At 45.7% G+C, this 22,366-nt stretch overlaps 1 protein-coding gene across 1 annotated transcript; it reads left to right on the forward strand.

The window, feature by feature from the left end:
- The first annotated feature begins 602 nt into the window (after positions 1 to 602).
- Positions 603 to 4,689, forward strand: LOC143834310 (uncharacterized). The gene is made up of 2 exons (XM_077331027.1): positions 603 to 699; positions 2,936 to 4,689. Exon 2 carries the CDS (start codon positions 3,013 to 3,015, stop codon positions 4,504 to 4,506), a length of 1,494 nt encoding a protein of 497 aa, XP_077187142.1. The 5' UTR covers positions 603 to 699; positions 2,936 to 3,012; the 3' UTR covers positions 4,507 to 4,689.
- Positions 4,690 to 22,366: the final 17,677 nt, after the last annotated feature.

Below are 22,366 nucleotides of genomic sequence, written 5' to 3' on the forward strand. Positions count from 1 at the left end.
TCTTCTTGATTTTTTCCATACTCAAGGTGGCATGGCTGAATTCAGTCTACACAGAACTTGTTCTTAGTTTTCTCCCCTTGGGTTCATGGAGTATATTTTCTGTCTCCTAGTCAGAAAATGAGAACCAGGTTTTGTTTAATGTAGGAGAAGAAGAAGAGTTGATTCTTATATGCCACTTTTCTCTACCCGAAGGAGTCTCAAAGCGGCTTCCAATCACCTTCCCTTTGCTCTCCCCACAACTGTCACCCTGTGAGGGAGGTGAGGCTGAGAGAGCCCTGAGATTACTGCTTGGCCAGAACAACTTTATCAGGGCTGTGGGGAGCCCAAGGTCACCCAGCAGGTTGCACGTGTGGGAGCGCGGAATCGAACCCGGCTCGCCAGATTAGAAGTCCATGCTCCTAACCACTATACCAAGTTGGCTCTAACCACTACACCAAGCTCCTAACCACTACACCAAGCTGTAGGGGTGGGAACTTGCATAAACTTCAGTTCTGGCTTTGGGCCTGATTTAATTCTTTCTTGATTCCTCTATCATGGAGGAATCTATGGAAGTGTTTTCTTTCATAGAATACAGGATGGAATGGAACTCCTAGTGTTGGGTCTATGACATCACAGCTGAAGACACCAATGAGAATAAATGCTACATTCCTTCGTCTCCTTTTCCCAACTCCCATGGATGGTAAGAACTCAGATTCAGAGGTAGGTAGATATATATTGTTTGTGATTGTAGTCATTACCACCATATCACCCTCAGTCTTGGGTTTACTTTTGTTTTTCCTATGCCTGTCAAACCAATTACACACAACCCATATTATATTCATTTTTCCCTTTTCACCCCTTCCTGCAGATTCATCCTGAAGACTATTTGACACATCAGTTTAACTTTAGTGCCTTTCATTGTCTTTTTACATCAGACACACATTCAGGATGATGTAAGGGAGAATCACTACATTTCAGCCAATCAAAGGGCAAGCAGATAGACAATCAAAGGAGGTTTTTTTCCCCTGAAGATTGGCAAGATCTTCACCAGCGGGGGATGGGAATGGTGGCCTAGGATCACTGTGGGGGCAGTCTATAAACACCTAGTTTCTTTAAATGAAACAAAGTATTCTGGGCCAGATGAATTGCATCCAAGGGTTCTAAAAGAACTTGCAGATGTCATCTCTGAAGCTCTGTCCATTATTTTTGACACTTCTTGGAGAACAGGTGTGGTGCCAGATGATTGGAGGCGGGCAAATGTTGTCCCCATCTTCAAGAAAGGGGAAAAGGAGGATCCGGGTAACTACCGACCCATCAAAATTTTAAGAGAAAAGCGGCATATAAGAACCAACTTCTTCTTCTTCTTCTTCTTCTTCTTCTTCTTCTTCTTCTTCTTCTTCTTCTTCTTCTTCTTCTTCTTCTTCTTCTTCCCTTTCTTATTGAGAAAGTGATTAACTTGCTGGATCAGGGGAATGCTGTGGACATAGTTTATCTGGATTTTAGTAAAGCGTTTGATAAGGTTCCACATGATATTCTTGTTGACAAGTTGGTAAAATGCAGTATGGATCCTAATTATGTCAGGTGGATCAATAACTGGTTGACAAATCGTACCCAAAGGCATCCTCTTGTAGAAGAGTGACTAGTGGTCGAGGATAGGTGAACTTCCTGGAGGCCAGGAATCACCAACGAGTTACCACCCACAAAGCGTAAAGTCCTAGGGGGGACAGGGAAGGGCAACTGAGAGCCAGTTTGGTGTAGGAGTTAGGAATGTGGACTTCTAATCTGGCACGCCAGGTTCGAATCTGCACTCCCCTACATGCAGCCAGCTGGGTGGCCTTGGGCTTGCCACAGCAATGATAAAGCTGTTCTGACCAAGCAGTGATATCAGGACTCTCTCAGCCTCACCCATCTCACTGGGTGTCTGTTGTGGGGAGAGGAAAGGGAAGGCGACTGTAAGCCACTTTGAGAACAGTTTTCTTGAGTCCAACTCTTGGAGCTATGGGCAAAAAGAAACAGAAGGGCAAGCCACTTTCAATGGGTACCAGCAAGAAATGAGAAGCAAGTGGGGTACAGGTGAAAGATAAATGTATTTTCTGATGGCTCTCAATGTCATTTATTGTGCGATTCAACAAACTCATGCAAAAAAAGCAAAAACTCTTCTTCCAACTCATTGCATGCTCAAATACCTGTGTTTGCCAAAAATTAAGTATATAAAGGAACCAAAATGGGGTCTGGGATTAAGATGACGCGTTTTCAAGGTAAAGACCTTTTCTTCAGTGGCTATTTTCCTCTATTCTCATATATCAACAATGGTTTTTCTTGTATATAAATTCCTTAATATAAATTAGCCTAAGGGCTCATACATTTCTTGGAGGATCTGTGTACGGGAGCAAATGATTCCTATGGGAGCATCCTTCCATGTTCTTTGCAGTCAGTGGGCTTAGAAAAGTCTAACTGTGTTTAAAAGGTAAAGGTATCCCCTGTGCAAGCACCAAGTCATGTCTGACCCTTGGGGTGACGCCCTCTAGCGTTTTCTCCTGGGGAACTGATCTCTGTCAGCTGGGGGGTCAGTTGTGATCCCGGGAGATCTTGAGCCAACACTGCACTGCTACCCTCTTGAGCTATTCAGGCTATAGCTGCAGGCTATATGGCCAACTTGCCTTCTTGGCTTGCCGTTCTCTTCAGTACAGATTCACATTCCAAAGTGCTTACTTGGTGGAGTGGTTAAGAGCCGGATTTGATTTCCCACTTCTCCACATGTAGCCAGATGGGTGACCTTGGGCTAGTCATAGCCCTGTTAGGGATGTTCTCCCAGAGCATTTCTCTCCGAGCTCTCTCAGCCTTACAGGCCATCTGTTGTGGGGAGAGGAAGGGAAGGCGATTGTCAGCCATATTGAGACTCTTTCAGGTAGTGAAAAGCGGCATATGAGAACCAACTCTTCTTCTTGTCCTCCAGGTCTTCCAGGACCACTGATGTCACTGCATGGGAGGTCATGGTCGGTACTACATCCATAGGACACTGTCTTTCTTCGTATGGGTGCCTGCATCCCCAAACCCAGCTCTCCAGTACCATTGAGTATCGACAGTCTACAGTCAGTGCAGAAGAGTTTGGAGTCTGGCCGCCGGGAATCTGATGAGATGCTCAGAGCCTGCTTAGACCATGCCCTCCAAGAGTTCCCGCATGAGCCACGGCGCCTGCGAGACAATGCCACGTTGACTGTCCAAGTGGGAGGGAGGAAGAGGATGGAATTTGTCTCTGGCCGGGGCGAGAACAAGATCACTGTTTCTTGGTGGAAGAGAAGGACCCGCTATCACATTGAGGTCTCCAATCTGGAGGTATATCTGGACCGGTTGTCTCTCTCCCCGCCTCCATTGACCTCTGGGAGTTTGGAGAAGGTGAGGCAAGAGCTGGCCAGATGGTCTGATGCCACCACGGAACTCTGCTCCTGCTTGGACGTTGCCATCTTGGAGATTGACAAGGAGCCACCTTCTGTTAAGACCAATGCTGAGCTGACCGTGGAATGTGGCAGCTCCTGCCTGGACTTCATTTCTGGCAGAGGGAAGTCCCATATCTACGTTGTCTTTTCCAACAGGCAACCTCGGTACCGGGTCCGAGTGTCCTGCATAGACGTGTATTTAGACAGGTTGAGCGCTCGCGCAATGCCACTCACCTCAGATAACCTTCTGAAAGTGTGGAAGGAAATGGAGGGCATGAAAGGATGCACAGTTGACCTCCGGGCCTGTCTCAAGCGAGCCCTGCAGGAGTTTAACGCGTTGTCGCCACGGCACCGAGCTAACGCCACCATCTTCATTGACTGTGATGGGAAAACCTTCAAGATGGTTTCCGGACAGGGAGAGAGCTGGATCTCAGTCATCAACGTCATTGGAGATCAACATTGTCGCAGGGAAGTGGTGTTAGCATTGGGGGAGATAGGGTCACCCAGCTCAGGACTCGGGTCATCCACTGGGAGAAGAGGGAAAGAGGGCCCCTTGTTTAGAGTGAGGAGATCAGACGCATGGAGAAGTGCAGAGGAAGGTCCATCCAACCTGTCCAGAAAAACGGCTAGTAAGCCAAAAGGACTGTCCAACGGGAAGAGACCTAGGAGAATGTCATCCATTAATGTTGGTACGGAAGAAGGGGCATCCGAAAATAAGAAAAGGGAGGAAGAAATATCATCTGTGGGGAGGACTATATCAGCTGGGAAAAGAGCCGACACTGAAGTGTCTAATTGTCCCAAGGCACTGGGGGCTGAACATTCGCAGAGGCCGAAAGGATTTTCACCCAGTGGGAAATGGCAACAACCAAACGAGAAAAACGGAAAGGAACGGGAACCTACCATCTCACTGAGTTTATCTAAGAGAACAGCTGAAGAAGAAACACTGACCCATGGAGACAGAGACCCTCTCAGTGAGGCAAAGGGGAAAGAAGCCACACCGTCTGATGGGTCAAGTGAAGAAGAAGGACCATCTGATTTGCCAGAGGTTCCTTCAGACAGCAGACAGGCAGATGATGGGCCTAAAAGGTGACTCGTCCAAAAGACCGGTCAGTGGGACGGATCCATCCCAGGATGAAGAGTGTCAGTTCTTGGGCTGAGACTAAGATGGGTCCATTCCAGGAGTGGCGCAGTTTGGGATCAGGAAGCCTTGGGCTGGTCCACCGAGCGAATTGTACAAGAGTGATATCAAATAAATAATCTATGGACCCGAGAATCATATGCGCCAGAGTGTCGAGCAGGGGGCTGTGTTTTCAGTGAAAATTTTCCTTTAAAGTTGAAACGGTTGTTTTAGTATCAAAGAAGGACAGACTTACAGTACACAACAGAACACAAAAGCCACAGAAGCAAATCCTTTCCTAGCAGAAACGCACGTCCAATTATTGATCGGTTAGCTTTTTATCCCACCCTTTCGCCAAGCTTTGGGCAGAGTTTAAAATAATCAAAGGCGTAGGCTGCTTAAAGAATAGATAGCTTTATTGAGGACTGGAACAACTTTGTAAAGAGAGAGTTGAGGAGAGAGAGTCCTAACAGAGTCAGACTAATTGTTCTTCTTCATCTGAAGGCAAACAGGGAGGAAGTACGCTCAAAGGAACAGGAAGTCCCCATTTGAGCCAATCAGGATGCAGGGCAAGATTATTTGAAAAATACCAGGAAGTTCCAGATCTAACTATGCTAATTACACATCTCCTCTCGTGCTCCTGTAGGATATTCTTCACATTCATTTGAATCATACACCCAACAGATTTTGCTTATTCCAACACAAGTAGCTCAGGGTGGCATTCCTATGCCACATTCCCATGCATACTTGTGGGCATAAAGTGCCAAGCCGCAGTCCAATTTTTGCGACACTGGAGGCTTTTCAAGGCAAGTCACGTTTAGAGGTGGATTTGCCTCTATAGAGCAACTGTCGACTTCCTTGGTGCTCTCCCCTCTGGGTACTAACCAGGGCCGACCCTGCTTGACTTCTGAGATCTTATTTATGTATTTATTTATTTTTGAATTTATATACCGCCACTCCCCGACTGGTCTCGCGGCAGTTCACACAGTAAAACATTAAAATACCATAAGACCCAACAAAAACGTCCCAATTAAACAACAAAGGTAGCATCCTCTTTACCCAAACCTATCCCACCTTGTTCAGCCAGAGGCCACATCCTCATCCCAGTGAGATTGGGAGCTGGTCTGATAGGGGGATCCTTCGTTGGGATGCCAGGACTCTGCCCAGGCCTCAGCCACTTGCCTGGTCCAAGCCCAAACCTCTGGACCAGCTGGGCAAGAGGGTGGATAAAGGTGTTGAATAAAGACGGGGAGCTTGATTTCAATTATCCCTGATTGGTATCCTTTTAATACGCATTCTGTTCCTGCACTCTGCATATTTCTTCTTTCTCCATTTTTTCCCGTCCAAATCACAGCGTATGTCTCTGCAGGTTTATATGAAAATCCGGATTGATGAGGGTTCCTTTCTTTTTAGCTCTAAGGGAGCTAAACAGAGGAGCAAAACAAAAGCCCAACCCACCTGTGAAGTGAAAGTGATCGGGCATGCAGAAGAGAAGAATATACCTGGGAGAAATGCAGGACAAAAGGGAAGGGGGAGAGCTGTGCGTAAAAGGCTTTGGTCTGGAGATTTTTAAAATTTGCACAGCTACTGCTCACCACAAGGTGGAAGCAGAGCACAGATCTAAAAGTTCCCAAAACAAGCCCTAGCTTGGATATTAAAAGGCTCCTGTTAAGGAAGCATTTATTTGTTTGTTCTTTTAATGCATTCCATAGAATCATAAAATAATAGAATTGGAAGGGACCTCAGGGGTAATCTAGTCCAACCCCCTGCACTAGGCAGGACACTCACATCCCAATCGCTCATCTACTGTAACCTGCCACCTCCTTGAACCTTCACAGAATCAGCCTCTCCGTCAGATGGCGATCCAGCCTCTGTTTAAAAATTTCTAAAGATGGAGAACCCACCATCTCCCGAGGAAGCCTGTTCCACTGAGAAACTTCTCTAACTGTCAGGAACTTCTTCCAGATGTTTAGACGGAATTTCTTTTGAATTAATTTCATCCCATTGGTTCGGGTCTGTTCCTCTGGGCCAAGAGAGAACAACTCTGCTCCATCCTCTACATGGCACCCTTTTAAATACTTGAAGATGGTTATCAGATCCCTTCTCAGTCGTCTCCTCTCCAGGCTAAACAGACCAAGCTCCCCCAACCTTTCCTCAGAAGTCTTGGTCTCCAAAGCCCTCACCGTCTTTGTTGCCCTCCTCTAGACACGCTCCAGTTTGTCAACATCCCTCTTCAACTGGGGTGCCCAAAACTGAACACAGAACTCCAAGTGAGGCTGAACCAGAGCAGAGTAAAGCGGTACCATCACCTCCCGAGATCTGGACACGATACTCCGTTTGATAAAGCCTCAAATCCCATTAGCCTTTTTAGCTACAATGCTGACTCATGTTCAATGTATGCTCTACTAAGACTCCTAGATCCTTTTCGCACATACTCCTAGTTATAGTAGTAGTAGACGTAGTATGGTAGTAGTAGTAGACCTAGTATGGCCTACTAAGACTCCTAGATCCTTTTCACCAAGTCTGCCCCATCCTATATTGGTGTATATGGTTTTTTCTACCTAAATGCAGAACTTTACATTTGTCCCTATTGAATTTCATTTTATTCACTTTAACCCACTTCTCAAGCCTATCAAGATCATCCTGTATTCTGATTTGGTCTTCTGTTGTGTTTGCTTCCCTTCCCAGTTTAGTGTTGTCTGCAAATTTAATAAGCATCCCCTTTAATCCCTCATCCAAATCATTTATAAATATGTTGAACGACACAGGCCCCAGGACAGATCCTTGGGTTACTCCACTTGTCACTCTTCTCCAAGAGGATGCTGAACCATTGACAAGTACCCTTTGGTTACGATCTGTCAACCAGTTCCATACCACATTTTACCAACTTGTACCCCACTTGTCTCATCAGTGGGGACCCAAAGTGGCTCACATCCTTTTCCTCCCATCCATTTTATCCTATCATCTACTTTGTGAATCAGTTAGGCTGAGATTGCGTGATTTTTCACACAACAAGCTTTCATGGCACGCGTGGGAATTTGTACCAAACTCTACCAGATTTCATACATTATCACACGGGCTCTGACATGTTTAGATAACTTTATTTATTCCTTCAGCAAAGGCCATTACGAGGTAATCTCAAAGCGATAATGATACTGCATATAAAATGCATAACTACAATGGAAAGCACAGTACCAAATTACCAAACGATTTCATGCCACACTAATAATACCTCATCCCTTTTAATATAATTGATATTAGGTGCTGTGAGAACAAATAGTAATTCTTGAGACCTCATCACCTGGCAGAGATGAAAGAGCTCCTCTCCCTCCACTGAATATGAAATACATCAGCCAATTTCTGGCTTTTTGAAGGAAAAGAGCGACGTAACAATGTATGTCCAAAGAAATCTTGGTGTTCTCCATTGTCAGAATCGCTGTTTGGGTCCTTTGTCTTTCTCATCCTGCCATCCACTTTGAATGCCCAAGCAGTAGGACAGAACCCACCAGGTTGTAAGACCATGTGACATCAACTTAGAAGCACGTGACAGGAAGTGGATGTTTCAAGACCATGTGACATCAACTTCGGGTCACGTGACAGGAAGGGGGACGAACCAGAGTTATGACTTCAGTGACGGAGGGACATGTGTTACACACTGGCGTTCCAAGTCGAGGGATGGTTAGAACAGGGGAAGAGGCAGAAGAGGGTTGTGTTGCTTGCCTGGGCTAAAAAATAATTCTCTCCACCACGGAGTGGCCTTGGTTTGCCTCCCTGATGCTCCTCTCAGTGTGAGTGCGAAGAGCAGCAGTTGCCATGGCAACCTTGCTCTCTAGGCATGGGTACCAGCAGCCAGGTTTTCCCCGCCTCAAAGTGGCAGCTTGGTGTAGTGGTTAGGAGTGGGGACTTCTAATCTGGAGAGCTGGGTTTGATTCCCCGCTCCTCCTCCACATGCAACCAGCTGGGTGACCTTGGGATCAGCACAGCACTGATAAAGCTGTATTGACCAAGAAGTAATATCAGGGCTCTCTCAGCCTCTCCTCCCGCACAGGGTGTCTGTTATGGGGAGAGGACAGAGAAAGTGAATGTAAGCCACGTTGAGACATCTTTGAGTAGAGAAAAGCAGCATATAAGAACCAACTCTTTTTCTTCATCTACCATAGGGTACTTCATGGAGCCCCATCTGCTAGGATGTAATCTACCATAGGGTACTTTACATCCTAGCAGATGGGGCTCCATGAGGGTGTTGATACACAGATGGAAGACCGCTACACTGAGAATAAGGAGAAGAGTTTGTTTTAATAACCACATTTTCATTACCTGAAGGAGTCCCAAAGCAGCTTACAATTGCCTTCCCTTCCTCTCCCCACAAGGAGGCAGAGGAAGCTGAGAAAGTTCTGAGCGAGCTCCAAATATCGGAGCATCCCATGTCACATTTCTGGTGCATGCTAGAAGTGACATTGCCACATTGTCAGCAATATCACTGCCCTGCAGAATTAGGACTCCCCAGCTTCTACTAAATCCCCCTGCCAGCCAGTTGGTTGGCAGCTGGAGGCAGGGATACCCTACTGCTGGCAGGGGCTTGGCAGCCCTACTACCCAACCACCCAGCCCCGGAAAATTATGTATCCTCTGTCCCTCCATCGAGGTAGCCCTGCTGATCAGTGAGCTGAACATCTTAGATTTGCATGTGCAATCAGAAAAGAAGGCAATGAAGAGATTCCATGCTCTTGCTTTTACTGGGGCACATTTGGAATTCTGACATGACATGGTGGCCGCAACAACAGAATGGATGCCACAAAATGGCGGCTACAGGAGGCCACAAAATGCTTACTGCAGCTTAATGTCAGTAACAAAGTGCAGATGCTGGTGCTGTGGTGGCAGATGCTGGCAAAGCAGCATGTCACAAAATAAATCTGCTCAGCCAATCAAATCTGCAACAGCCAATCAGATGCCTAGCTGGGCAAAATGACACCCATGGAGACCACTGGCCTAGACTATAATTTTAGATCATGAGGTGGACAAGTGCATTTGTCAACATATACACTTTATGTGGGTTCAGTAGGGGAAGAGAAGTTTTTAGTGAGCAAAGCTCAAGAACAGTGGTCCCCAACCCCCAGTCCGGGGACCGGTACCAGTCTGTAGATCAATCAGTACCGGGCCGTGGCTCCTCCTCATCCTCTTCCCCAGCTGCTTCTTTGGGGGCTGCCCTGCCACTCTGCCACCGGCTCACCTTTGGTGCTCTCCAGCAGTCGCCATGGCTGGGGCTCCCCCTCGGCGTGGCACTGCGCAGCTGCTGCTGGCAGCGCCCCCCAGTGGACAATGGGAAATCTGGGGCACCGGCAGGAAAGCAAGCGGAGCAGGGGCTCAGGCCGCGGCGACGTCCGTTGGCAAAAGACTACCCCCCCTGCCGGGCCTCAGTAAAATTGTCAAGTGTTGACCGGTCCCCGGTGATAAAAAGGTTGGGGACCACTGCTCAAGAAGCCAAATGACGCCCTTTCTGTGTCCCCTGGAACTAATGGGATTCGAAGTGTATATAACTTGGTTTTGGTAGCACTGTTATTCTTTCTCATTTGGATTTATTTCCCCTAGAGGTTGGCTGGTATATTATTGAGGGAAGGAGAATACATTTTAGCATATGAAGCAGGCCAGCTTGTATCATAGACCAAGTAGCCGAAACTGTAATGCACTGAGGGCAGACCACCAGTGGGATAGTACAGAGAAGGCTATGAGGTGCTTGACAAGCCATTCGATGTAGACAGTAACATCAAGAAGACTTTTGTCAAGCTGTTAGAAGACAGCCATATATGGCCAGCTGTGTTGGAGAACTACAGTTGTGCAGACTTATAGGAGAGGAAGAGTCTTTGGAAGGGGAGGAGATGAAGAAATCTTCTGGGGGAACACAGAGTCAACAGGGTCATCCACTTTGTTCTGAATTTATGTTACTGAGCATATTACTGGTTAGTGTTCCTCGTAAAGCTGGCGGTTTCTCATTTCATGCAACAACAGCAGCACGACTGGTGGTGGCTGGGATGTGGAAACAACAGGACCCACCCAAAATCACGGATTGGCTTGAGAGTTGGCCAGAATGACGAAGTTTACAAGTCTAATGAACAATCGCTCTGCAGAGGAATTCCAGGAACTCTGGAGCTATTATATCGACTATCTAGGTAGTTAGTTAAGGAATGGATTAGAAGATGGATTATATTCTATGCTTTATGTATTTTTTTCTTATTCTCTTTTTTTTCTATGTAAACTTAAATAAAGGCTGGTTTTACTAGCACCTTAAAAAAAAAAAAAACAGGGTCATCCCCGCTGAGGAAGAACAGCATCCTTATCAGGGTTCGCCATGAACATGCCCATTCCCTTCCCAGTACCTACATGAGCCTAGCTAGTGTGGGTTAGTGCAGGGCTCCCTGATAGCTTAGCCATTGCACAAATTGGTGTTACAGCAACGGTGGTGGCGGCGTGTCCTGAGCAGATTGTCTCTTTTCTCGGTCGTGTTGCAGAGTTCAGGGTATTTGCTGCAGCCGTACTTTGAGTACAGGAAGTAATCACCTGGAAGGAGGAGGAAAGAAAAGGTATCAGCCGTAAATTCTTCTCCAGCATAGGGGTTGATGCGGGAGGTACTTTGCATGGGGGTCCCCCTGAATACCCAGAGGTCCTGAGGCCGGTTGAGGTGTTGTTTCCAAACACTTGTTGCCAACTTAATGATGCATAAGGGTACATTCCTCTGTTGGAGAACTTTGTTTGCCACTCAGGTACAGGTACAGTCTGGAAATCGGTCTCCGGGTGTGAACAGTAGATCGACTTTTTGGACCTCCTTCCCTGCCCCTCCGGTAGTGGGGATGGGTGGGTGTGGGGTTCCGCCATGTTTGTGATTTGTATGTCTTTTAACGGGGCTTTTAATGGCTTTTTATTGGACTTTGTAGTCCGCCACGAGCCGGCATTGGAGGCGGCAGATAAGTCGAATATCAATATCGATATCGATATCGACATTAACATTAACAACATGGTAATATAGTAAAATAGTAATAGTAATAGTAATATCGATATCGATGATGATGATGATGATGATGATGATGATGATGATGATGATGATGATAATAATAATAATAATAATAATAATAATAATAATAATAATAATAATAATAATAATAAAGGAAGAGAGAGGAAAGTTTGGTCTCTCTCACAACTGAACAATATATGCAGGTTGTTGTAACTTGATGCTGCAAATGATTACTAGACCTGTGGAAACTGGTCCAGTAAGGTTATGCATAAGGATGTGAAATGTGGAAAAAGAACAGATATTGAATTGATTCGGCTGAATCTGAAAAGGCGAAGGGATATTCATGCAATTCGAATTTGGCCTGAATAGTTTCTGGCCAAACCGGAAATGGTACAATTTTTGTTGTGTGCACGTCCCTAAGTATGACAGGCCCCTCTTTTTAATGGATAGAAGGACAGCCTAGATTGGCTCCCAGAGACATCGCTCATAGATCCATAGAAATAAAAAAAATTATATTGCATTGGCATCTCTATGCTGAGTAAATAGTATCTGAACCAAACAAGATAGAACATGCTGATACAAGTAAAGAAGGGTGTCACAGAACATGTGTCTTGTACTCCTCCTCCCAACACATCTGCATTAATTGGCCAAGATAGGGGATTACTCATTCATTCATTCCTGCTAGCAATCTTTCATCCCCCCTTTACAAAATACCTGGGGCCTATTAGCGTACACAAATATTTAGCTACACCGTCTCAGAAATGTTTATCGATTGTTAACAGGTATCGTCCCCTCTTGAGAAACTTCAAGTTTTCAGGGAGTAATCTATTAGCATATTGTTTGGCTTCTAGTGTGTAGTCAATAGCTTGAGACTACATTTTAGCCATAGAAAGCCAACTTTCTGCCTCATTGGTGTGTTCAGTATTCAGCCCACCTGGACTGTTTATTGGCTCCAGATACCATCACCCAGCTGTCATGCTTCTGGTCCTTCACCGATCTGAAACCCTTCTGGAACAGGTCAATATTATACAACCCTACTCTGGATTCCCACATTTCTCCCTTGTATTTGGAACTGGTATGTTTTTGCTTGTGTGTGTATATGAATGTAACCCGAAATTGTCTCTAAATAAATTTCCTCCAGTGCAAGTTAAATTGTCATCTTTCTTTAAAAGGGTTTCTCCTCAGGAAAAGGACCCCATAGACATTTGTAAAAGAGATCTTGCATTTACCCAGCCTCTTGCTGCTGCCGGGTCCTTACAGTGGTGTGGCATGCCCTGCCGCTACCCACATATGCATGGGGGAGGGAATCCCCCAGTGTACATGGACTGTCCCAGCGTAGCACGCAAGCACACACAACACGGGGGCTGGGAGAGTCTGGTGTACTGCACAGTGTCAGCGGCAACAGGGAGGAGAGGGGGCATGGTGCCCCCACCACACAATGGCAGGAGAACAGCATGCCACTCTTCCATCAAGGTGAAGGTGGGGGAACACCCCGTCCAGTTCCGCAGCTCTGCGGAGCTGAGAAACAGAGGCCTGTGGTGTCCCTGCAGGGACACCGTAGGTTATGCATGGGACTGGCCCAGGAGGGCCGTAGTGTCATATCCACCCTCCTCTTGCAAATGGGAGAGTTGAGCTAGAGGTTTATTGAGTGTCATCCTCCGTTCCCTAATGGAATTCTGGTATTTCTCTGAGCCCTCCCTTGTTTCCGTCGCCAGGTTTATGGCCCAGAGAGGCCTCCTCCTCCCCGCTGCGAGAACCTGCTCTTATCTACCCGTGTCCTTGGTCTGCTGGGAAGTTTGCTGTAAATTTACTGCCAGAAACAACAGGCAGGACAGACCAGATGTCTGCAGTTATTCACGCCTTGTTAGATCAATAGTCTTCCTATGTGAACCCCTCTTCCTGCCTAAACTGCCCCCCACTAAGGGGACAACCCCTGCTTGTCTCTGTCAGTACATCTCCTGTGCTTGCCATGCTTAGTCCTGTTCCACCTCGTGGATCTCTTCAGTGTCTGGAGCAGCTCTGAATGAGGGGCTACCTTCTGGTCAAGCAGACTGGCCCATGCTTTGTGACATGTTCATGTCACTTGCAATATTGAAGGGAATGCAGAAGTTTCCCTGTTTGCATACCGCAGGCCATCCGGCCACGGTCAGGATGCTGGCAGCATCATGCATAATCAGGGATTAGCCCTGCTGCCGCCATCCCAGATGACCCGCCCCATGCATAATCGGTTGCTATGTATTTAAATCTTCACTATCACTAAACATTATAAAGTTCAAGTTGTGTTCAGACAACTTACTCCCTACCTGATTGGCCCTCCCTAGGTTTATTCCACCAGTAGGAAGAGAGCATTCCCAATGAGGGCCAATCAGTTCAATTTACCCAGCCTCAGCGTTGGGTCCTCCCTGGAAATGTCTTTCGAAGCCTTACCAAAGTACACTTCAGTGGTCTCACAATATTGCCCCTCTTCAGCTTGGCAGGGTTCAGCGGATCTCCAACAGAAGTTGGCAAATTTGTACTTGCACACCTTGCACATAAGGCCTTCAGCTGCAAGAGAGAAGCAGAAAAAAAACCCAACCTGGTTTTATCAAATCTCTTTATGACAGAAGGCCAATGACAACACCTTCTCATCGGGAGGGCTTGTGGCTTCCTGGCATGGACAGTGACGTAGAATTTTTTGGTTCTCCCTAGACATTCCATTTGACACCAATGCCAAAGGCCATTTTTATTCACAGTACCCCAACTCCAGAATCACAAGGCATGTTGTGGGCTTCCTTAACTGTCCCTCAAAATAAAATCATAACTTAGCCTAACCTCTCCCCGCAAAAAACCTACTTTCCTAATCTCATAAAGTCAAATAAACTCATAGGAAGCAACCCTAAACAAAAATAAATCCCATTTTCTTCAATGGAGCTTAATCCTATGAAGGTGTTCAAAGAATTGCAGCCCCAGAATTTTTTTTTAAAATATAATCTATTTGGCAGACTCCAGTTCTGTATTAAAAGAAGAAGAGATGAGTTTTATATCCTGCTTTTCACTATCCGAAGGAGTCTCAAAGTGGCTTACAATCTCCTTCCATTCCATTCCCCAAAACAAATACCCTGTGAGGGAGTTGAGGCTGAGAGAGCCCTGATATTACTGAAGAAGAGTTGGTTCTTATACGCTGCTTTTCTCTACCCGAAGGAGTCTCAAAGCGGCTTACAGTCGCCTTCCCTTTCCACTCCCCACAACACATTGTGAAATAGGTGGGGTGGAGAAGATTCTGACAGAACCACTCAGTTAGAACAGGCTGTGATGAGCCCAAGGTCACCCAGCTGGCTGCATGTGGAGGAGTTGGGAATCAAAGCCGGCTCACCTGATTAGAGGCTGTCGCTCTTAACCACTACATTAAGTTGGCTCTGATAGGAAGATAGGATGATAATCCTTCCACCTTCATATTTTGTTAAGGGGTAAGTGAATGGAGAGTGGGTGGGGCCAGTCCGGGTGAGAGGCCAATCCGAAGGCACAAAGGGCCTTCCAATTGGACCCTCACCCGGACAAACAGTTCTGACCAGTCAGGTGAGGCTTCACAGCCCTTCCTCATGGACAGGTTTTGAATCTAGTAAAATAATAAACAACTTTATTATTATTAATAAACAGTACCCTTTTTACAGTCCAATCTTCCCAGTTGGAAGGATATAAGCTGTCATTAATTCATGCTATTATTTTTACTGCTCTGTGATTGACTTATTAGAGATATGAAATTTCCTTTGCTGTTTGATCAGCATATTTTTTTTAACATGTTTTCATCCTGTTGTGAGATGAGACTTGGATAATTCATTTGGGAAATCATAAAACAAATACACCTGAGACCATCATATTCCCTTGGATACAGTTAATTAAGAAACTGTCTATGGAGTTCAGATATTTTTGCTCGTTTTTACATGACTTTACTCTTAATGATATAGGACATCAGGACTGATTATGCATGGGGAAAGAAATCTGGGGTGGTGGCAGCAAGGCAGCCCTGACTGTACACGACCTCCAGGCAGCATATTGGGATTTCCAGCCCCGGTGTTTTGTGCACACATGCGCTACACCAGAACAGTCCGCTTACATCAGGGGATTCCCTCTCCTGTGCATATGCAGGAAGCAGTGGAGCATCCTGCCCCGACACAATGCCTGGCAGCAGTCCGGTGTGGCTGCTGCCGTGCAGAATGTGGCCTAGGACTGATGTGTGTGACTTGTGGTCACACTAAGAATTATTGACCTCCAAAATGTCCTATCCCTGACAGCCTTGCTTAAGTCTTGCAAATTGGGGCTTCCATTTTGGGAGTCACCCATTTCATTTTGGGTCCTCTTCTTTTCCTTGCCCCTTCCAGTTTTCCTAATGTTATTGTCTTTTCGCTCCACAGAAAATGCTGCTTGTAATAGGCTGACATCAATTAACAGGATTGAGCCATGCCCAGAACGTTCTCACAAGAGGTGTTTTGCCACAGCGAGGAATGTGAAACTTGCACAAGACTCCCACTGGTGCTAAATTAGATCTCCAAAGGTGGATCTTTCTGTATGGCTCTTTCCATGTCCTATCCAGTCAGTATTCCTTTAATCCCTTTGATGAAAACATTGAGGGTTGGATTTTGCCAACTGTTTGCTCTCATCTAAACAGCCTTTCTTGCTACAGCTGCCATTTTCCACGGCTTTTAGCAAATGCAGCTCCCATGACCCTCAGCAGACGCTTTATGGTGACCAAAAGTGACACCCTCTTCTTTTTTTTCACCAGCGCAAATGCTGTTTGGACCCAGCCCTATGTTTCTGCACAACAAGTACCTTTGTCACAGTGAGATATACAGCAAAGAACTGGATAATTTGTTTTTTTCTACATGTCACAGGCAGACTGAAATATTAAAAGATGAACTGGGAAGCACACATCATAATTCAGAAAAGGGGCATCTGGATTTCAGAAAGCCCTCGTTTAGCATTGGGGTCCACATTATTGCTTTAGGATGCTTTGGGCTGATCCTGCATTGAGCAGGGGGTTGGACTAGATGGCCTGTATGGCCCCTTCCAACTCTATGATTCTATGATTCTGATTTGTCAACATTGGTTGTAGGTTACATTTGGTGGTCCTCTCTCAATGGTCTTAAACCTTTCCAGATTCAGGACCACCCAAGCAGCAGGCATGTGACATCAGTGTCACCTGATTGGAAGGGGGGAGCCAGAGCTATTACCTTACCAGTGTTAAAGCCAGAACTGTGAGTAACAGACCCATCTAAGGGTCCAAGTAAATGGAGTGATGATGCTGACTAAACCTTCAGACAGGAAGGAACGAAGGGAGGGAGGGAGGGAGGGAGGGAAGGAAGGAAGGAAGGAAGGAAGGAAGGAAGGAAGGAAGGAAGGAAGGAAGGAAGGAAGGAAGGAAGGAAGGAAGGAAGGAAGGAAGGAAGATAATTGGTTTTTATACCCTCCACTACCCGAAGGAAAGAGCCTCTTGTGGCGCAGAGTGGTAAGGCAGCCGCCTGAAAACTTTGCCCATGAGGTTGGAAGTTCAATCCCAGCAGCCGGCTAAAGGTTGACTCAGCCTTCCATCCTTCCGAGGTCGGTAAAATGAGTACCCAGCTTGCTGGGGGGTAAACGGTAATGACTGGGGAAGGCACTGGCAAACCACCCCGTATTGAGTCTGCCATGAAAACGCTGGAGGGCGTCACCCCAAGGGTCAGACATGACTCGGTGCTTGCACAGGGGATACCTTTACCTTTTACCTTTACCCGAAGGAGTCTCAAAGCAGCTTACAATAATCTCCCCTTCCTTTCCCCACAACAGACACCCTGTGAGGAAGGTGGAGCTGAAAGAACTCTGACAGAACATCTCTGCAAGAAGAGCTCTCTCAGGACTGTGACTTGGCCAAGATTACCAAGCTGGCTGTATGTGGAGAAGTGGGGAATCAAACCTGGTTCTCCTGATTAGAGGCCACTGTTATCAACCACTACATCCAGCTGTAAGGAAGGATAGAAGGATATTCCTGAGGGAGCATTGAATGCTTTAAGCCAGGCTTTCTCAATCAGGGTTTCATAAAACCCTAGGGTTTCCAGACAGCTCTGGAAGGGTTTCTCCGATTGGGTGGGAGTTGATTAATTTTGATATATATTTTAAAACTTTTAAACATTTATCGGGTGATATGACCACATATGGTCATGTTGACCTGCCCCCACCAATGGCCAATTACGGGCCTGGAGGGGGTGGGAAGGGGAGGCACCCCGAGTGGGCATGTACACAGCTATGTTTTCCAACCATATACTAAACCATCATTCCACTTTGTGGGTTCCTTGAAGCCTGAAAAATGTTTCAAGGGTTTCTCAATGGTAGAAAAGTGGAGAAAGGCTGTTCTACTGCAACACGCAATCAATTACACCATACTGGCTCCCTAGAATGGGTGTCTGCTCTTGGTTGAATTAACGCCAGACATTGCTAGCACGTCAGCTACCTGGGTGGCACCTAGAAAATGATGAAGACAGAAACAATAGGAAGGATCTGACACAAGAAGAGACATTGGGCAAGGAGAACAAAGATGCCTGGCCTTGTTTGACAGGACTCAGTGGTGAAATGAGAGGACATCAGGGCTGTGGCTTGCTTTGATCAACATTCTGCAGCATGCACCAGAATACAAGTCCTTGCTGGGGATAGGGGAAAGATTAGCCGGGCTCATTCCGCACAATGGCAAGTAGTGTTAAAAGTCCAGGAAAACTTCACCTTTCCACATCCTTGCAAAGGCACATGAACAGGTATTCGTTGCTCCAGACTATTCACCATTTTAAAAAACAAATAAATTTCCCATCCCAGTAAATAAGGGGAGCAGGATATTTCAGGCTTGGATGTAACATTAATGCACCTCCAGATCTTTCTTTTTCTGGTTGCTCATGGCTAGCTTATGTTCCCCCCCCCCCCCAGGGAATCCACTTCTGTCAATTCCTCAACTCTCGCTACGAATTGGAGGATTTTGCTGGAAGGAGGCGGGATGTAGATGACATTTAAAATGACGAAAATATAGCGTCTACGGCAGGTAAGCTTAGCGCTATGTTTTCTCAGTGCGGAATAAGCCCTAGTGGTTAAGAGCAGAGGACTCTAATCTGGACAACTGGATTTGATTCTCCCCTTGTCCTCATGCAGCCAGCTGGGTGAACCTAGGTCACTCATAGTCCTATCAGAAATTGGATGCATTAACCTATTTGCTTGAAATCTGGTGACGTGGATCATACAAATAAGGAAACCAGTCTTTAAAACAAGGAATACAGTCCTAAAAAAACAGAATTATTCCAGGTGACAGGAAAACAAAACAGTTGCCTCTATTTTTAATATTTTGAGTTAGTTTTCCCAGGACTTTCGCCTGTTGACAAAGTTACATCTGGTTCAAGCATAAACTGATTTTTTTACTCAAGTGAACTAAAAGAGATGGTCAGTGCTGCCTTCAAGACTGACACAATATATTCCAACAAAGGTTTTCTGAGTCATAAGGCTCTTCATCAGATGCCTGATATGTATCTGCTTAAGGGATGTGAGCTCTGACTCACAGAAGCTTATGCTGGAATAAATTGTGTTAGTCCTGAAGGCACCTCTGGACCCTTGCTGGAAATGTTTATGTGAGTCTCCAACAGACCTGCAGGGAGAGTAAAAGCATCAGGTAAACTCGTCAGAAAATCCTCCGGTGATTCAACAACTTGGAAGTTATTTGTTCCCCCTTAGACTGAGCTTACCTTGGATGGCCCAAGATAGCCCTGTCTCCCCAGATCATGGAAGCTAAGCAGCCTTCATCTTGATTAGTACTTAGATGGGAGACCACCAAGAAAGTCCACGATCATTACAAAGAGGTAGGCAATGGCACATCACATCTGCATATCTCTTGCCTTGAACACCTGCTGGGTTCCTCATAAATTGGCTGGTGGCACTTCACACACAGACAAAGTCTTATTTTTTGCCTTCCTTTCTGTCTACAATCCTTTGGACCCGCTCTCCCCAAACCATGCTTACAGATTAACATAGTCCCAAGGACATGTTTCCCTGGGTTGTCAGGTCCCTCGTGGCCACTGACCATGGATGGGGGGGGGGGAGGGTAAGGTTGGCAGATTCAAGTTGGGAAACTTCTGGAGATTTGGGGATGGAGACTGAGGAAGACAGCTACCTCAGAGGGGTGCAATGCCATAGAGTATACCCTCCAAAGTTGCCATTTTCTTGAGGGGACCTGATCTCTGTAGTCTGGAGATGAGCAGTAATTCTAGGGGATCCCCAAGTCCCACCTAGAGACTGGCTTCTATGGATAAAGGATTATCTCCAAAGGAGTCTCAAAGCTGTTTACAATTGCCTATGCTTCCTTTCCCCACAACAGACAGGGGAGGCAGAGGAGGCTAAGAGAGCTCTGTGAAAACTGTGACTGGCCCAAAGTCACCCAGCTTGCTGCATGTGGAAGATCAAACCCAGCTCTCCAGATTTAGAGTCTGCTGCTCTTAGCCACTACATCAAGCTGTACAGTTCAGATTGGGAGAGAGAAAACATTAGAATCCACCCACCTTGCTACTCAAATACCTTGCCTCTTCTACAGCGCAATCAAGGGCGAAAGTATCCTGCCCAGCATCTACATCTAACACAGTCCTTTCTATTGAATATCCATATAAATGTATCCAGGGAGGAAATGTCCCCATACTGTTCTCATCTTGTTTTAAAATATGGCACTTACCAACTCCAAGGAAGAGGAGGGCAGAAAAGCCCAGGAGAAGAAACTTGTTCATCTTGCTTGATCAATTGGGAGAGAGCATGAATCACAGAAAGAGAGGGACAAAGGAATTAATGTATGGAAGTTGCAAGGAGCCAAAGAAGGAGGAAGTAGCTCTGTTCCGCAATTAGGACTCTCCCAAGCCCGTCTTGTGATGGGAGCTGTTACCGTGAAGAACTTATTCCCATCAAGGCTTTGGGATCAGCCAATGGGATGAAGGAATAATGAGGACAGACACACCTAAGTTTTGGAAGAGGCACGTAGATGATGGCATGAGAATTAAGTTTCCATGCAACAAGCAGGGGAAAACCCCATGAGAGAAGAACCTTGTTGAAGCATCCATCTCCAGTAGGAACCATCTCCTCTTGTTAGGAAGTCCATGAACCTTCCACAAACTTAGTGAAGTGGCAAAGATCCAGAGGACAACATCTGGACTGGGACTTGTTCATGCCCTGGAAAGCAATGATAGACCAAGATTCCACAAGGTTGGTTAGGCTGAGGGAGAAGGATTGGTCCATGGTGGCCCAGGGAACTTGGCCATTGGCCAAGCAGAGGTTGGAAACTGTGTCTCTTCAGTCCCAATCTAAGATGTTAATTATTATCCCCTCAAGCTCTCCATTGAGATTGCTCCTGTAACGACCTTCCGCCATTTTGAAAGGTAGAACTTTATTTTGATTTGACACCACAGAAGGCTGGGATCATTGATATGGTGCGGACTTGTTCAAACCACCACAATCCTCGTGTAAGACAGAATACCTGGGGCCTGGGTACTAAGCCCCATGAGGAAATGCTGAGGGACTTGGGAATGGCCATCCTGGAGAAGAGGGGAACATTTTTGCAGTTTTTCAGTATTTGAAAGGTTGTCACTAAGAGGAGGGCAGGGAAAGGTTCCTATTGGCAGTAGAGGATAGGACTTGCAGTAATGGGTTTAATCTACGTGGAGGATAATATTGGTTAGATATTGGGGTGGGGGGAATTCACAGCCAAAGTAGTTCAGCAGTGGAATCGACTGCCTAAGGAGGTGGTGAACTCCCCCCTCAGTGGTGGTCTTCAAGCAGCAGCTGGACAGATACTTATCCTGGATGCTAGACTGATCCAGCATTGAGCAGGGGTTGGACTAGATGGCCTGTATGGCCCCTTCCAACTCTAGGATTCTATGATTCTACTATTTACAACCCTTGGGACAAAACTACGTTGGTATGTTCCTGGCAATCCAGGGAAGACAGTGAGAGCCTACAAGGTTAATGAAATGAAACTTTTAACATAACAGTAAAGAAAGGCACAACAAATGTAAAAAAAAAATGACAAAAGTAGAAACCAAACCAAAAATGAAAGAAGGGGGGGGGGAGGGGAGGTTTCCATCCAAGTTAGCATTCTTCCTTCATAAAATTATTGAATCCAATTTTTAGCAATATTATATACAATACATTGCCTTAATCCAATATCAAACCACAACAAAAATAAGGGCATCTGATTAAAGAACATTCTTTAAATTAAATATCTTAAATAGGTTAATTAGATAATTTAGAAAATAATTTCCAGTTATCATAAATTAATCTTTCTGTTTTCTCCCCTAAATTAATTGATTTTTCTTGTAAATTTCTCAACTGCTGCTATATTCCTTATTTTTGCATGCCATTTTACTTTGTTTTGGTGGTTAAAAGTTCATGATGGTTTGTGGTTCACAAACTGAGCAGTCCATGAACCACAAACCAAACCCTATTTCCCTGGTTTGTTCAAGACAGAGAAGGGAAGGACTTCACTCAAAATGTAATGTAATTGTGTGATTTCAGGAGACGTAGTGATGGACACACAAGCATAGGTGGCTTTCAAGAGAGATTAGACAGATTTATGAAGGATACAAAATTTCATAGCTATTAGAAATGATAAATGAAGGGAAGCTTCGTATCTAGAGGAAGTCAATCTATGACTACAAATTTCTCCAAGTTCTATTTCCTTTCTGTGAAATCCCTCTGATGATTCTCTCAGATTTGGCTTTAGGTGAAACTTGGTAGCAGCCCAAATTCCAGGTTTCCATTGCTGCGAGAGTGAAAAAGTTCAGCAGGCCATGTTGCTCCAGTCCAAAAC

This window comes from Paroedura picta, chromosome 3 (genome assembly GCF_049243985.1).
Source record: "Paroedura picta isolate Pp20150507F chromosome 3, Ppicta_v3.0, whole genome shotgun sequence".
NCBI lineage: Eukaryota > Metazoa > Chordata > Lepidosauria > Squamata > Gekkonidae > Paroedura > Paroedura picta.

Coding starts and splice junctions, on each gene's coding strand:
- LOC143834310 (XM_077331027.1), top strand. CDS start 3,013: ATGGGTGCCTGCATCCCCAAACCCAGCTCTCCAGTACCATTGAGTATC.